Source organism: Zingiber officinale, chromosome 4A (genome assembly GCF_018446385.1).
Source record: "Zingiber officinale cultivar Zhangliang chromosome 4A, Zo_v1.1, whole genome shotgun sequence".
Taxonomy (NCBI): Eukaryota; Viridiplantae; Streptophyta; class Magnoliopsida; order Zingiberales; family Zingiberaceae; genus Zingiber; species Zingiber officinale.
The window spans coordinates 94,607,926-94,625,543 of NC_055992.1; the positions used below are offsets into that span (position 1 = coordinate 94,607,926).

Consider the following 17,618-nt stretch of genomic DNA (forward strand, 5'->3'; position numbering starts at 1 on the left):
TAAAAAACGATCGAGTATAAAATCTTTTCTAACTTTATTTTATCATTTATCTATGGAATTAATTTTCAGCTGTTATATTTTAGGGAAAAATATAAAAGGATAAATTAATTTACTTGCATTCTTCTAATATAAGAGGAGGGAGGCCGGATCTTTGATCTGTATATTGCAGATTAAAGAATCATCCCTTTATATATATTTGTAAAAATTAATGATTCCTATCTATTATACAGGTTATCATATACGTGGAGACCACCAACCTCTATAGATCATCGAACGCAAAAGGATCTCCTCTCGAATCATAGGAGATCCTCTTGACTATTATTTACGATTTAGAGGATACTCTTTTTTAATGTATTAATAGGAATGTATGATCCCTACTTATTTTATAAGTGAAGATTATACATCTTTATCAATACATAGAAAGAGAGTATTCTCTAACGGCAAAAACGATCCAGATATCTGGGCTCCTCTCGGACGGTAAGGTACACGATTCCGTAATCAACTTTTTCTACATTTATCCCAACGACAAATGAAAATAATCCAAATTTAAAATTTAAAATTTAAAATTCAAATTTGTCGCTTTAAACAAAAATAACGACCTGAAAAAAATCTTCCTGTACTTTTGCAAAACTACCCAACGAATACCTGCATCTTGATGTCCACTTATGGCGGACGAAAGGTGGGTACGTGAAGGGAAATGACTAATGAGATGATTGAAACTTGAAAGCAACAAATTCAATCGGCGGCATATTCCAGCTCCGATGGAATCCCCAACACGCCGTGTTCGACCCGCTTCGATCTCTCCCTCGTCTTCTTCCTCTACCCATCAGTCTTCCCCTCTCTCGATTTCCTGTCTTGATCAGTTACTGAGGCTAGTGTGGCCTCGTCGATCTCCGAGGTGGCAATGAGAAAGATGGATGAATCTGCTTCGCCGGGGTGGCAATCGAGCGCTCCCTTCTTCCTCTTCCACGGCTATCCGCTGGTCTCCGCCGTCCTCGCCTTTGTCATCGCTCAATCAGCCAAGATCTTCACTACCTGGTAAGATTCCTTCTCCGCTTATTCCTCTGCGATCGGGATGCATCATGTTCTATACCTTATTTTTCCTTTGGGGGCTCCGCGTTACTTCAATTGGAAATCGTGCGTGTTTCATTCGAGAAACCTTGGATCTTGATCCGACCTTCATTTTGATTGGGATTTTGGGGAACAATTACTGTGAGCTTGTGATGCTGAGGAAAAAAAAAAAGAAGAGATTTTTATTTTTTGATTTTCGTGATGAATATTGTCGTTTCTTTGTCTACTGTCTATGTAGAAATGCTGAATCGAGAACACAGTGGTTCTTGAGAATCTAGAGAAATGAAATTTGTGCTAGATCTTCATCTCAAATAGATGAAATCTGTTCTTAGTAAATACCTGAATGGTAACGCAAAGACTTGCGTTAGGGTCCTTGTTTTTCCTTGTTTACTTGAGGATGAAAAAAGTAGGATGGAAATTACAAAGTTAGGATAGAAGAGGTTTTTGATTAGAAGGATCGAAAATTATTTATGAATGTTCCTTTATTTGTTTACTTGAGAGGAAGAATAGAGGAATAGGAATTTCAATATGAAATTAGTTTGGTGTAGTTTTCTTCTTCCAAAAAGAGATGGATAGTTTAATCATAAAGACTTAGAGCCTTTTCCTTTCTTTCATTTCCACCCAAAATTGGAGGAAATAAAGCTACACAAGAAAGGCTATTTACCATTCATTCTTAAGATTTTCCACCCAAGTAAATGGCAGAAACAGTTTCCCAATCACTCCATCCAAGATTACAAATTTCTTAGCAAACTTTAATATGTCTTGAGGAAGGATATTGTATTATCTATATCTATATTTTTCCTTGCACATGGTATTTTATTTAGCATCAAAGCAATTTATGTTACAACTCAAATGAGTTCTTTTGGACTATGCACAATTCCATTGGAAAATCTTTATGTCGACTATTAGACTATATCACATAGACTCTACACGACGCTCGTAATACAACCTTGTATGACAGTTTATGGTACAACAGTTTAAAGAAAATATGGTATAACAATTTATGCTTTTCAAGAAGAAAAAAGAGTGAACAATTAGATGCTATTACGCTATTTGTTTGTTACTATAGAAATTGTTTACTTACCCATGCCTTGTATGTATGTTTAATTGGTCAGATGGCTTTCTCTTGGGTTTCATGTTGAGATAATGAAGCATTTGTTTCAATAGTTTGAATTATTAGTCAATTCACAGGTATGATGAAAGGCGCTGGGATCCTAAGCGGCTTATTGGTTCTGGTGGTATGCCTTCATCCCATTCAGCGACAGTGGTTGCGCTAGCAGTAGCCACTGGACTTCATGATGGCTGGGGCAGTTCTTCTTTTGCTACATCCACAATATTAGCAGCTGTGGTTAGTTTCTTGAAAATCTTTTACCCCGAATTGTGCATTTAAGTTGCTGTTTCGATGGCAAAATATTCAGACATTATCTTCTTAAACATATCTAAAGTTTCCATTCCCCTAAATACTAACTGAGAATCAACTAGCCAGCTAGGGATTATTGTTTAGCAGTGTTCGGCTTCTAGTAGGTTAACCGATGTTTCTTATTTTTCAGGTGATATGTGATGCTTCTGGCGTCCGATTGCATGCAGGAAAGCAGGCAGAGGTATGTAGGAACTAGTAGCATCGTGACTTAAATTGTTGTTTTCTTTTGAACATTCAACAATTTGTTGCTATCAACACTCAACAGTGAAGTTAGAGCAGCCCAGTTTTAATTCATTCCAGGTATGAAAAACTTAAAAATAGAAGAAAACATAACTGAGGATTAGGCGTATTGACTCTGGAACTAAATCTAATGTGAGCTAACGATCCTAGAGAAAACCTAAGCGAATCACACCCTGAATGTTCTCTGAACAACTTGTTTAAACACCATTAATGTTTCTTGGGAGAGTAAGAAGGTTTCTGTCATGTGCAAATTTGCCTTTTTAAAATACTGGAAATACATAGAAAAAGAAAGAATGCCCATGTTGTGATTCTCTGCAGTTACTTTTTTACAGTGAGATATTGTGCTAATACAAAAAAGTGTCATTCTTATCGAATTCTCGATATCTAACATTCTTTTCGAAGGCCAAGTAAATATGCAGATTTCATTACAACATACTAAGGGCCAAGGTATTACATGATACCTTGATAAACAGTTACAGGACTTGATATTGTAAGCATGCATCTTGGTTGGCTAGGTTCATCTCATGTGATCAATAGAATTATTCTTTCTTGCCCATTTCAGGTGTTAAATCAGCTTCTATATGAACTTCCAGAAGAGCATCCACTCTATGACTACAGACCACTGCACGAACTTCTTGGCCATACTCCTCTTCAGGTTTGATCGGACATACAAACACCTAGTTCATCTTATTCTACACATAGACTCCACCTTGTTACCCAAGAATATTTCACATATGGATTCTATGCTTCTTCATGGAAAATATGTTCACTTAGCTTCTTTTCATAATATTTCTCCTTTGTATGCTCATCAGGTTGCAGTCGGTGCGGTACTGGGCTGTGCCGTAGCTGTAGTAGATCAATTAGTAGGCACATTGGCTCGAAGCGCATGGCAAACAGAATTAGTAGACACAAGTTGATATAAATTGACATCGAGCAGTGCTTAAATCTAAAGAAATATTAGTATTGGATAGTCAAGTTGTTCATACAAAGGGTGAAATTTAATACACACACTTAGTCTATATGTGTGTCGCTGTGAATGCTACTACTATCATTAGATTTCACTGTACCATTCTTTCTGTAATATATATCAGTGTTTGTCGAAATTTGTGCTTTGCAATATCAAGTTTTAGAGATGTAAACCAACAAGAAGAAATGTCTGTATGATTGAAAATGTTTGCCGATACTTTGATTGATTGAAAACATTTCCATTTCATACTGTGCAACATGGCATTGGACTATGCAAAAACTGGAAAGCTCTTATCAAAATGATAAGGCGTATGCTTGCAGAAAGATATAAACATGTTTGAAATTAATGAAGACAAATATAATCACTGGAAGTTTGACATAATCTTTAAAAACAATGCAAAGGAAAAAAAAAACAGATGTACCTTATTGGAGTACTTCTTAATGCAAAATGTGATAAGTGGTGCAAAAAGAAAGACTTGCAAAGAAAAAAGCATTATGGTAAAGACATGAAGTCTGGATGGAAGACGAGAAGCCACAAGAACCGATGCCACTATTGATGCATTCAAGGAGATATTACTAGCCAAATTTGGATTCTTAGAGCACCAGTAGGTCTTATCGTGGAACCAGAATAAAATTATGAGAAGTGATACGGTCAATGCCACTATTGAATCTGAACTGATCGATTTAGTAAGAGTGTAACAGATTGGTGCTAAAACATATAATCCACTGATGAAGAATGAAATATTAAGAAGATAATGTGAGAGAAGTTGGATGGAAAGTTGTCTTGCAGTGAGCAAAAGGACTGAAAATCCTAGTGCAAGAAGAGCTATATCTTCATCAATGAGTAAACTCAATGTATGAGCCCATACAGAGCCGGGCCTGATAATGAGGTCAAAGAAAAGGATTTTATTGTGCGTCTAGCACAAACAATAGAGAAAATAATTAAAATATATGCAAAAAGAGCACAACATAACATGAGGAGATTGAGCAAGAAAAATGGAAAACAATTGTCATATATCAATGCAAAGGAAATTGAGGGCATCTAGAATGCCCACTTAATTGAATAAAGTCTATCAGATACAAGTAATAAGAATTTAGAGAAAAAAACATATTTCTTGAGGATTTTATCACACTTGAAAGATCTCACAAGGAGATACAAGTAGCAAGAGCCTAGCACCATCCATTCACCTCTTCTACAAATTGGTTCCCAATTTGATACAAAATGTCAAAGAAATTGGACTTCAAAAACTTTCACAACCCATATGTACAACCACCACCAATTTCTCAGTCAATGCACAACTTAAATTAACACATGAAATTACTAGTTCAATAGATAATCCAATTTAAGGAAACATCACCCTTATTACTCAGCCAGCACACCACAATCCAAAACAAGAAAACCACAAGTCAAATTCTATTATTACCAACACATCAATGTCAAAGCTGCACAAAGCATGACTGAAAGGGTTGAAGAGTAATCCTACAGTCGCAAACACGCACGGATCCATGAATTCAAGGGAGAAGAAGAAACATGCATTGGTGAGATTTGGTTGGTGTTAGTGTTTGTCGCAATTCCACTCATCATTGCTAGAACAAGGGGTTGATTAAGCAACCAAGTCTCCTGCTTCCTACAGGAGGCTCACCAAGGCCTCCCTTATAGGATAAGGGAAGGGAGGATGAATAAGAGAAGGGAGGAGGAGGATTGTGTTAACGTTCTACGGTGTAGGATCATCTACACAAGCATTAATAAACAAAGTTCGATGCATTTTCACTGATGAAGGCTCCATATTTTAAGGTTGTCGCACTATAACTAGATCAAGAGGGGTCAATTGACTAGGAGTGGAGGGATCGATGTTGGTTGAGTGATTTGTGCAACTCATACACACATATTAGAGGAAGAAGGCCTCATGGCACTGAGGCTGGAGATAGAAGGATCTGGTCTTCTATTATAGAAAAAAACACAATCTGGACTTTTTGTGAATACATGAAGCAACTAACTGCAAAAAAGATTTTATGCATCGATTGATTCAGAAATGAGTGATTTGTATATGAAGAAACTTGACTGATGCGGTGATGATGAGGGGTCCCACCCCGCTGCCACAGTGGAGGTCAAAAGAGGTCAAAATCAAGACGGTCAACGCATATAAGGCATCAGCCGGTCGAGCAAAGCATTCCCCAACCGAGAGAAAGGATCCGATCCACCGTCACCCTCGACATGGGGAGCATTCAAACACTCGACGCTCAAGGGAGAACGATGTGCAGAAGCCGAGCTGAGCGGCTACCCCGCTCGGCCGAGCAGCAGACTCAACATCAGCCGAGCACGCAGACAGTAAGCTTCCGGCCGAGCGACTATCCCGCTCGGTCCAGCGATAGAACGCGAGGACAGAGAATTTCTGGCCGAGCGGCTATCTCGCTCGGCTCGACAGCAGACTGTACACGGGCAGTGGACTTCTGGCCAAGCGGGTATCTCGCTCGGCCCGACAGCAGACAGCGCGTGGATAGTGGAGTTCCGGTCGACCGGCTATTCCACTCGGCCAAGAAACAAACATAGCAGGATATCTTTCAATATCCTTTTGAGAGCTTGTGTCGCTGACAGGCGGCATGGTCAGATAGAGGATCGTACGGCGGAAGTTTCCACTGTCACTTCAGAAATATGCTCGGCCCGTTAAGGTACCGTATCAGGGACACTTTACTAACACGTCTTTTTAGGGAAAGCTTCAAGATACGTACTTGCCTCGAGAAGCGTGCGCGCGCCCTTCCGGAGCTCTATATAAAGGGGGATCCAAGCATCGACGGAGATACGTGTTACATGCGATATTTACTGTTGCGCTACAGTTCTCGTTGCTCCGTTTCTTGCTTCTTCTTCTTCGCCGGAGACTGACTTGAGCATCGGAGGGCCATCGCCGGGACCCCTTCCCTGGCTCGACACTGACGCTGCTTGTGTTGCAGGCGGGAGCGAGGTCCACAGGAGGTCAGCGGGAGTGCCACATCCCAGCATCCATCTCATCGACTTTCAGACAGGATCATATTTGGCGTCGTCTATGGAAACGTCACCTGAATCCAAGCCGAGAAAATGGAGGACGCTGGACGACTAACCACCGTGACGCTCACTCAAGAGGAGCTGGAGATACTTGTTCAAGCCCGAGCAGCAAAAATAATCGAGCAACAACAACAACAAGTGCTAGCCGATCGGCTAGCACAGCCTGCAACATCAGCAGCCGATAGGCGAGTGGGCCAAGGAGACTGAGCGGAGCAACTCTCCGTATGGGGGCAAAACAGAAAGGCGACCAACACATAGGGCGAAGCGCCACCCGTGCCGATCCCCTTCCACCGAGCTTTGTTCCAGACCCCCTCGGAGATAGCCCAAGAGCATCAGGAGCGGGGATCATCTTCGAGCGATGCTCCCGTTCGGAATGTACGAAAAGGCAAAGCGCCCCGAGGCAACACATCTCCCGAACGGATCAACCGGTAGTTCTCAGAGGAGATCTTACAAGACCCTCTACTCCGACACTACACCCCGTTGGCGATCGGGACGTACAACGGGTCGACCGACCCAGATGATCATCTGGATCGGTTTGACAACGAGGACACGCTGCACCAATACACGGACGGAGTAAAGTGTTGTGTCTTCCTCACGACTCTCTCCGGATCGGCACAGCGATGGTTTAGAAGACTGTCGGACGGCTCCATACGGAGCTTCAAAGGCTTCTGAGCCACTTTCCAGCACAACTTTGCTAGCAGCCGACGCTACCAGAAGACGAGCGTCAGCCTCTTCGCCCTGAAGCAAGGGCCCAAGGAAGCGCTTCGAGCGTACATTCAACGCTTCAATCAAGTGGTCATGGGTATCCCCTCAGGCTCATCCGAGACCATGATGAACGCCTTCACCCAGGGGCTCACCGAGGGAGATTTTTTCCGGTCGCTCATCAGGAAGCCGCCCCGGGACTTCAACCACATGCTTAAGAAGGTCAACAAGTATATCAATGTGGAAGAAGCCCAAGCGACCAGAAGAAAGGAGGCGCTGACCGAGCATTCGGCGCCGACGAGCATTCGGCGTCGACCGAGCATTCGGCGCCGACCGAGCATTCGGCCATCAGCCACCCAAAGGGTCGAGAGCTGAAGGAGCACGGCTGCACCAGGAAACCGGGGTGCATGTTGTACAACATGTGGCGTCCGATCGGTCTAAGGCGTCGAAAGGCAAGGTATGAACGCCTATGTTTTGTTCATTCCACCAGTCGGCGATGCACAACACGCGAGACTGTTGAGAACTGACACCGATCGTTAGCCGACTGACCCCCCAGAGGATATCGTCACCGCTCCCCATCTCCTGATCGGCAAGATCGACACCGATCCACCAGACGAAGAGAGGATGAAAGAAGGTCGGTCGAGCGGCACCATCAACAGCAGTGGAGGGATAACGTTGATCTCTCCTGGATCTCAGCCGTGCGAAATAAGTCATCCGCTCAGGAAGAAGAAAACAGAAACAATGCTTCCCGAGGAGAGATAGGCATGATCGTCGGAGGGCCGACCGGCAACGACTCCAACCGAGTCCGGAAGTCACACGCTCGGCGGTTGGAGATCCACGCTGTAGGGTGCAGCAAGGAGAAGGCCGAAAACCCTCAGATCAACTTCGACCCTAAAGACTTGAGGGAGTAGAGATCCCTCATGATGATGCTTTGATCATCCGAGCGGTGATCGTCAACTACACCATTCACCGGGCCTTCGTCGACACGGGAAGTTCGGTGAACATCATCTTCAAAAAGGCATTCGATCAGCTGTAAATCGATCGAAGAGAGCTGCTGCCCATGGTGACTACGCTCTATAGATTCACAAGCAATGAGGCTTTATCGATCGGCCAAGCAAGGTTGGCCATCTCGCTGGGAGAAGAGCCGTTGAGGAGGACCTGAACCACCAACTTTATAGTGGTGGACACACCATCAGCCTATAATGTCATCTTGGGCCGACCGACCCTCAACGAGTTCCGGGCGATGGTGTCAAGTTATTGCCAGAAGATAAAACTCCCCGTGGACGATCAGGTGAGCGAGGTCAAAGGTGACCAACTGGCCGCTCGGCGCTGCTATGTGGAGATGGTTAAGACCGAGGCAAAAGCCACTCAGAAAACTCCACGGCTTGAGGTAAACGCTATTACTGAAAAGCCTCCCGCACTAGTCTATGAAGAAAAGGAAAAGGTCCAAATCCACCCCAGCCGAGCAGACGCAACAAACTTCATCGCCGCCGACCTAGAGAAAGAAAACAAGGCAGAGCTGGTCACCTGCCTCAAACAAAATCATGACATAATCGTCTTGTCGACCCATGAGCTTCCCAGCATCTCCCCAAGTGTGGCTCAGTATGAGTTTCATGTCCGACCAGATGCTCGGTCGATGAAGCAAAGAAAAAGGGATTTCAACGTGGAGCAGAACGTGATCATCCGAGCGGAGATAGAGAAGTTACTGGAGACCGGCTACATCAGGGAAGTCCAATTCCCGAGCTGGCTAGCCAATGTTGTGCTAGTCTCCAAGCCGGGTAACAAATGGCGGGTCTGCATCGACTTTCGTGACTTAAGCAAGGCGTGCCCGAAGGACTTCTATCCGCTACCCAGGATAGATCAAATGGTGGACTCGACGATAGGTTGCGAGTTGATATACATGCTTGACGCGTATCAAGGATACCACCAAGTGTTGCTCGCCCACGAGGACCAGGAGAATGTCAGCTTCATCACGGCCGAAGGAACATACTGCTATAATGTCATGCCGTTCGGACTGAAGAACGTCGGAGTCACGTACCAGAGGCTGATGAATAAGGTGTTCCGACAGCAGATCGACCGTAACATGTAGATATACGTCGATGACATACTGATTAAATCCCTCTGAGCTGCTGACCTATGAGCAGATATCAACGAGACTTGTCGGACGCTAAGGACATATGAAATAAAGCTAAACTCAAGCAAGTGTTTGTTCAGCACGAAGAGTGGCCGCTTCTTGGGCTATATAGTCATTGAGCGGGGCATCGAAGTCAATCCGAGCAAGGTCCAAGCTTTGCAAGACAGGCCTCCGCCTCGGAACTTGAAGGAAGCTCAGAGGCTGACCGGTCGGATCACGGCGTTATCCAGGTTCATATCCAAGTCGTCTGATCAGAGCCTGCCATTCTTCAAGATACTGCGTCGAACCACAAAATTCCAATGGGACACTGAGTGCGATCGAACGCTTGAGGAGCTGAAGGAGTATCTGAACTCACTGCCTGTATTAGCCAAGCTGGTTATGGGTGAGCCACTGTGGATTTATTTGTCATCCAACGAACATGCCGTTGGATCGGCTTTGGTTAGGCAGAATGGCCAAGATCAGTAACCTGTATATTTTCTGAGCCATATATTGAAGGATGTTGAATCTCGCTACACTGGTCTTGAAAAACTAGCATACACCTTGATCCTAGCCGCTCGGAGACTTCGCCCGTACTTCCAGGTGCACTCAATAATTGTGATGACTAACAGCGCTTTGGGAAGAGTCCTCAATCCGGAGGCGTCCAGATGGCTGATTAAGTGGACGACAGAGCTTAGTGAGTTGGACATTCAATATCAACCCCGAACGGTGATCAAGGCTCAAGCCTTGGTAGATTTCATCATAGAAGTCCAGAGTGACGAGTCGACAGCAACATGGAGGATATACATGGACGGCTCATCTACTCGGCAAGGTAGTAGAATCGGCATATTACTTATCTCACCGTGGGAGGACCGGATGCAGCTGTCCGTTCAGCTGGACTATCGAGCCACTAATAACGAAGCAGAGTATGAGGCGCTAATAGCCGGCCTGCAGACAGCTCGGCACGTGGGAGTAGTTAAAGTCCTCATCCACTCAAATTCCCAGCTCGTCGGCCAGCAACTATCCGGGGCATTCGAGATAAGTAACGCATGGCTAAGACTCTATGCAGAGGCTTTCGAGAAGCTGAAGACCAACTTTCATGAGGTCATTATACAGAAGATCCCCCAATCAGAGAATCAGGCGGCGGATGAGTTAGCGAAATTGGCTAGTTCCCTGACGCCAATCGTCATTGGTCAGCCGATCGAACAAGTCTCGCTTGTGGCGCATATCGACCGAATGGAAGGAATAATCTTCCCGAACAACTGGAGGACAACACTCACAGAGTTTCTACGTTCGGTAGCTACACCTTCTGATCCGGAGGAAGCCCGTTTATTGAAGAAGAGGGTCAGGTGGTTCACCTTGATCGGGGATCAGCTTTACAAGAGAGCCTTCCCTATGCCCCTCTTCAAGTGCATCGGAGCAGAAGACATCGAGTACATCCTAAAGGAGGTGCACCAAGGCTCCTGCGGAGGTCATCCGGGCGGTCGTGCATTAGCCAGAAAGATACTCCTAGCCGGATATTTTTGGATGACCCTCCAAGAAGACGCCGCTCGGATGGTGGTCACTTGCTTATCCTGTCAGAAGTATCACAACATGTCGCACCGACCGACCGAGGAAATGAAAGTGTCTATAGTATCATGCCCGTTCAATCAATGGGGCATGGACATAGTCGGGCCTTTCCCCATGGCAACTGGTCAGTGGAAGTTTCTACTCGTGGCGGTGGACTACTTCTCAAAGTGGGTAGAAGTCGAGCCACTAGCAAGAATCACCTTGTAGATGGTCAACAAGTTCGTGTGGCAGAACATCATTTATCGGTTCGGCATCCCACACCGACTCGTATCAAACAACGGAAGGCAGTTCACCGGTCAGAGACTCAGAGAATGGTGTGAGGACTATGACATCTAACAAGCCTTCACCTCGGTAGCCTACGCTCAGAGGCAATGGGCAAGCCGAAGTTATCAATCGGGAGATCCTTAGAGTCTTACACGCTCGACTCGACCACATGGGAGGCAGCTGGGTCGACGAGCTCCCCAGTGTACTGTGAGCTCTCCGCACAACTCCGAATAAGGCGACCAGGGTAACCCCTTTCCAGTTGGTGTATGGCAACGAAGCAGCTGCTCCCATGGAGGTCAGAGTAGAATCCGATCGGGTGCAGCTCTACGACGAAGGGAACGCCGAACGGAAGTTGATGGAGCTTGACTTGGTGGACAAAACGCGGGCCAAAGTAACAGTTCGGCTAACGGCGTACCGGCAACGAATAAAGAAAAACTACAACCGGTGAGTGCTCCCGAGGTCCTTCCAAGTCGGCGACCTCGTCTGGAAGAAAGTGAAACCGGTCGGCAACGTCGCCAAGATCGAGGCACCGTGGCAAGACAGTTCAAGGTCGTGCAGACGCTTCGTTCAGGTGCCTACTATCTAGAGGACGAAGAGGGAAGGCAGCTTAAGAGGCCATGGAGCGCGAACCATCTTCAACCCTACAAGGATGGATGAGAGGTGTGCAAGTGAATACTATGTACCGTATTTCTTGCATCTCTCGAGCGTAGGGCAAAATTCGAATAAAAAAACAAAGGCCCCGTAAAGTGCATCTTCCTCAATGGTCGAGCAGCGACCTTAAACCCAAGGTCACGTCAAACCGTCGAGCGCGCGACGTTAAACGTGAGTCTTCATCAAATCGTCGAGCGACGCTGTTAAACTCTTGTCTACACTAGCCGTCGAGACGTTAAACACGGGTTTACCATAAATCGTCGAGCGGCGACGTTAAACATGGGTCTACCTCAAATCGTCAAGTGGCGACGTTAAACGCGGGTCTACCTCAAATTGTTGAGCGGTGACGTTAAATGTGGGTCTACCTCAAATCGTCGAGTGACGACGTTAAACTCTTATCTCCACTAGCGGTCGAGTGGCGACCTTAAACCCTCGTCTCCATCAATGGTCGAGTGGCGACCTTAAACGCGTGTTTACAATGGTTAGGTCTATATCAAATCGTCGAGTGGCGACGTTAAACGCAGGTCTACATCAAATTGTCGAGCGGCGACGTTAAACTCTTATCTCCACCAACGGTCGAGAGGCGATCTTAAACTCGAGTCTTCGCATATTCTTCATCAACGGTCAAGCGGCGACCTAAAACCCGGATCTTCATCAACAGTCGAGCGACGACTAACCCTTGAGTCAGAGACCCCCGTGTCGATCGGTCGGGTTTGAATTGTATTTAAGTCACGAACTCAGCGTCAGAAACTCTCTTATCTACCCCGTTCAAGGTCAAGCGGTCTTCATTGGTCTCGGACCAACTTATCGGATTCCTTATCCCCCCTCCCCAATCGGGATTGAGCAATCTTCAAAAGCTCAGGGAGCGGGCAAGCGTCGATAAATAGCCGATCATGAACCTGGGCTACTCGAAAGCTCATGTTTTCAGAATATGGCGATCGTTCGGCATTATTCTTTAAAATACTCACAGGTCGAGTGGAAGACCGCGTAAGCATGGACTCTGAATACCAGAGGGGTCGATCGGCTAATGGAATAATTATAAACGTGGCCACAAGCTTTTGCAAATAATCGAAAGGAGTCAAAAAACATGCAAGGAGGTGAACCTCATTCGAATGGATGAGTATGCATTTAAACTTCAAAAATTTTGCATTTTACAGGAACGTTCAGCCTCACTCAGGAATGCTCGACCTCACTCAAGATAGTCCAAGGCATCGTCAGGCAGAGCGGTCGTGAGCTTGTCCCAATTGATGACGTTGTTGGTTAGGGACAACTGATAAATGACCTCCTTCTTGGAGCTAGCTGATCGTCCCATCGATCGCTAGATCGATAGCCGGAGTGCCCAGTCGGCGCCTTTGTCGCAGTATGCGTCCGAACGAATGTAGGCTTGCTTTATGGCATCAAACCTACTCACCTCGGCATCCTGGTAAATCCTCAAGGCCGCTCGGGAGCCCTCCAGCTCATCCTTGACAACGGCCAGTGCAACATCCTTGGAGGCAATTTGGTTGCGAAGGGTCGTTTCTTCGGGCGAGCGGCTATTCCACTCGAATCAAGAAGTCTTCGGCCTCCTTAAGCTTTTGGGTGAGGCCCCGGGTCTCTTTATTCTTCTCGTCAAGGTCGGCGATGGCTCGGTTCTTCCGTGCATTCGCCGACTCGATCTTATTGACAAAAGTGGTGACTTGTTTGTTAAGCCGTTCCAGCATCCTAGCCTGGCCGGCGCTTTTGGCGCATTCAGTCTCAAGCAATTTGTCGCTCTTCTCCAGAGCGGCTCCCAGCTTGGTCACCTCGGCGTCTGTTTTCTCCTGAGCGGCGAAGGATTGGTCACTCGACGCCTTCAGCTGCTTTACTTCCTCCTCCAAAAAGGTGAGCCTCTGGCAAATAGTCAGACTCTCCACCCAATACTGCGGACAACAAGCAAACATAAGCGCCGATCAGGAGTGAATTATGCAAATATTAGGTGAAACTTATCCCAGTGGACATCTGAGTGTGCTATCCGCGAGCTCCCCTGGGGGCATCATAACCGCGCAGTCACAAGCGTCCTCCTAAATCTTCGCGAGCGTCCCTTGGATGTGAATTTAGTGCTCAGGGGCTCGAGACTCAGCGCTCGACTCGCGATACTCTTCGATCGGCAGATGGAGGATCGTCATGATATGTCGCTGCCCACTCGGGGTTGATTGCGCTAAGGTCGCCCGACCAGATGGGCGAGACGCGGACGCCGATTGGATGCTGGACACTCAGATGGGCGAGACGCAGACGCCGATTGGATGCTGGACACTCCGCGCACGCCTATTTCGGTGGATCAACGGCTCTCTTGAGGAAGCCGAGCCAGACGCTCCCTCAGCTTCGGCTGACTTCAGCCTCTCAGGGGGTTGTTGCGAACCCTTAACCCCCCCCCCCCCCCAAAACAGTAGGAGTCTAGATGGTCGTCCCTTTGCCCACCACAGCGAGCGTCCCCTCGCTCTCGCCGAGCAAATCTTCATGGGAGCCAACCGGCTGCAAGTCGCGGCTCGCCAGTTCTTCAACGACCACCGCATTGATCGCGACATCCTCGAGCTTTGCCTTGCCGGCCATACGTGCTCGCATCATGACTTCAGCTGCAAAAGAGAATGAGAAATCAGTTAGCATCAAAGGAAGAATTAAAGAAACTTCATACCTATGCTGGTTGGTAGCCGGGTGCAGATCGAACTCAGGCTGAAGATATACAGGACACCCTTCAGCAGTAGCTTATGGATGTCGTATTTCTAACCGACTAGCATAGAGGCGGCGTTCAAGTAGTCCGATTGGCTCTTGTAGTTCTTCAGGGGGGGCTGAGGCGCCATTTCGAGCTGCCAGCTGGTCGGGAAGTCTGGCCACTCAGGAAGGCGCATGAAGAAAAAATACTCTTTCCAGTGCTTATTGGAGGTTGACATCTTGTTGAAGAAAACTAAGCCGACTCGAGACTGGAAGAGAAAAGTCCTCGGATCGGACAATTTGGGATAGTAAAAATAGTGGAAGACCCGGGGGATAAGAGGAATGTCGTGCAAACGGAATAGGATGATGACTTCGCACAACAGCCGAAAGGAGTTCTGCACGAGTTGAGGAAGGGAAATGCGAAAATATTTACAAACTGCGGAAATGAAGGGATGTATAGGGAATCACAGACCAACGATAAACTGGTCTCGAAAGAAACAAAGACAGTCGGTTGACGGAGAATTAGGCCGATCGAAAGGAGAAGGCAGAATGATCTAATGATCGGGAGGAATTTCAAAAACGTCTCTCAAGCTCTCAGCGTCGCCCCCATCAAACCTAGACTCCATGGATGTGTACCAGAATCCAGAGACAGAAGCAAGTGGCTGCGAACTTGCCATCGCGAAAACAGAAGACGAAAAGGAGGTTGAGGGAAAGAAATGCGATCGAAAAGGAAGAAAAGCTATTGGAGTATCACCGAAATACAAGGACGAAAAGCTTTAGGACGAAATACGATAGGGAGAAAGCTTACTAGGGAGAAGGTCGCCGGGGAGCGAAGGAGCACCAGAATAGAGGATCGCCAAAGAATGAAGGAAACGGGGAGAGATGGCTGTCAAAAAACTCAAACGCGAAGAAGTGTGCGAAGGAAGCAACGCAGCGGGCTTATAAGGATCGGGCTCAGTCGACCAGAGCCGTCCGATCTAGGTCGTTGAAACCCAGGCCAAGATCTCACCTTTGAATTCAAACTGCTAAACGTCACATCACGCCTATCACGTCAGGCGTGCGGTGACATTGGGTGTGACACATGGTGCCCCGCTACAGGTCGGCAATTAATGGAGGTGTGACCGTATGGGAGCGTGCTCAGCCTTAATGAACGGGAATTTGCATGATTTCCAAGAAATCTGGGTGACGTCAGCCTCGCTCGCGCTCGCCCGAGACAGCCCAAGGAAAATTTTTACAAGTACAAACCTTCGTCTTGCCAATCGGATCGAGGGAGTATGCTTATGACCGAGAGACAAGTTTCAACAGGCCGATCGGTGAGGATCAGTCTTATCTCGTTCGGAGACTACACAGTGTCGAAGGTCGATCGGGAGGAAATCTGCTCACACAATTGTCCTGTCAGTCGGACTACAACCTCCTTCAACTAGACTTCAGTCGGACGCATGGACAATGGAGTTCCAGTCGAGCGGCTATTCCGCTCGGCCAAGCAACAGACATAGCAGGATATCTTTCGACATCCTTTTCGGAGCTTGTGTCGTTGACAGGCGGCATGTTAGACAGAGGATCGTACAGCGGAAGCTTCCACTGTCACTTTAGAGATATGCTCGCCCGTTAAGGTACTGTGTCAGAGATACTTTAGACACATCTTTTCAATGAAAGTTTCGAGATGCGTACTCACCTCGGGAAGCGTACACGCGCCCTTCCGGAGCTCTATATAAAAGGGGGTCCAAGCATCGGCAGATGTATGCGCTATATAAGATATTTACTGTTGCGCTATAGTTCTCGTTGCTCCGTTTCTTACTTCTTCTTCTTAATCGGAGACTGACTTGAGCATCGGAGGGTCATCGCCAAGACCCCTTCCCTCGCTCGGCACTGACGCTGCTTGTGTTGCAGGCGGGAGCGAGGTCTACAGGAGGTCAACGGAAACACCGCATCCACAACATCCATCTCATCAATTTTCGGACAGGATCATTGACCAAGACATTAACATCATAAGATTCAGCTAGCACGTTCGTCTCAAAAGTTTGGCAGGTGAAACCTAATGATTGGAACTAACACAAATTTGTCAAGTACAACTTCTGATCATAGTGATAATTTCTAAATCATTGCCTTTAATTTAATCTTAGCGCAACCACTATAATTGTCCCAAATTAATCATCGAATCTATTTATTTTTTTTCTCTAATGCTTCATAGTGTTAAAGATTTAGCAATTTCTGCTTCTGTTTAAATCAACATAACCATCAAATCTAACACTTGTAGCCTAATCTTCTTTCCTACTAATTCATCCTCTCCTCTATCTTATCTTAACTCTCGCATCTGTCTCAACATTTTCATCTTTCCTATTGATTAGCCACTGCACACAGATAGAAATAGTTCGATCATTTCTAGTAGATTGCTATGTCACATCCAGAGAGGAATAGGAAGCATCACAAGAAATTCAACTTTCCTAGGTCAGGAAATCAAGGAGAAATTGGCTTCTATTTAGCTCTGTAAGGGAGACATGGATCGGAATAAGCAGCACAAAGGAAAAAAGATTCATCGACAAGGAAGGGTGAGAAGAAGAGAACCTTAGAATCCGAATGAATAGGTGCTAGGAGAAAATTGTGAAGAGGAGGCAATCGCCGTCGGTGATCTCCTGTCCAGGGAGAGAAGAGAGGGGAGTTGAGTGGAGGTTAGAGAGAGATTCTGTACGTAGCAGGCTATGTTTTGATTACACTGATGGGTCGGGCACGAACTGCTTCCGTCATGAGTCGGTGTACACTTAGGACCAAAGACGGCCCATGTAGTGGTTAGTAGGCCGCCAGAGACATCGGCTCATTTGGTTTACTCTCGCTAATAGTCTGCTTAAGTCTTTGCGACTTCGTCACTTTTTGTCTCTTCCCTCCTCACCGATGCAGCGCTGTGTCTCATAGAAAAGTGA

At 46.4% G+C, this 17,618-nt stretch overlaps 1 protein-coding gene and 1 long non-coding RNA gene across 3 annotated transcripts; one reads left to right on the forward strand and one right to left on the reverse strand.

The window, feature by feature from the left end:
• The first annotated feature begins 656 nt into the window (after nucleotides 1-656).
• On the forward strand, nucleotides 657-3,962 carry LOC121970209 (uncharacterized membrane protein YuiD-like). Of its 2 annotated transcripts, none has more exons than XR_006108872.1 (5): nucleotides 657-1,038; nucleotides 2,263-2,419; nucleotides 2,622-3,221; nucleotides 3,294-3,386; nucleotides 3,544-3,962. XR_006108872.1 is itself a non-coding variant. In XM_042520759.1 (5 exons), the coding sequence occupies exons 1-5, from the start codon at nucleotides 905-907 to the stop codon at nucleotides 3,646-3,648; spliced, it is 540 nt and encodes a 179-aa protein (XP_042376693.1). In that variant the 5' UTR covers nucleotides 663-904; the 3' UTR covers nucleotides 3,649-3,962. The 2 variants fall into 2 exon arrangements, 1 of the variants encoding a protein (XP_042376693.1); XM_042520759.1 differs by having other exon boundaries at nucleotides 663-1,038; nucleotides 2,622-2,672.
• Nucleotides 3,007-17,398, reverse strand: LOC121970210. The gene is made up of 2 exons (XR_006108873.1): nucleotides 17,266-17,398; nucleotides 3,007-3,577 (listed from the first exon to the last, which is right to left on the reverse strand). It is a non-coding gene; the product is annotated as an uncharacterized LOC121970210 (long non-coding RNA).
• Nucleotides 17,399-17,618: the final 220 nt, after the last annotated feature.

Bases quoted from the DNA above. Each gene is read 5' to 3' on its own strand.
- LOC121970209 (XM_042520759.1), top strand. From the start codon at position 905: ATGAGAAAGATGGATGAATCTGCTTCGCCGGGGTGGCAATCGAGCGCT. The intron at 2,673-3,293 runs GTATGTAGGAAC...TGCCCATTTCAG, and splicing joins ATGCAGGAAAGCAGGCAGAG to GTGTTAAATCAGCTTCTATA. The intron at 3,387-3,543 runs GTTTGATCGGAC...TATGCTCATCAG, and splicing joins TTGGCCATACTCCTCTTCAG to GTTGCAGTCGGTGCGGTACT.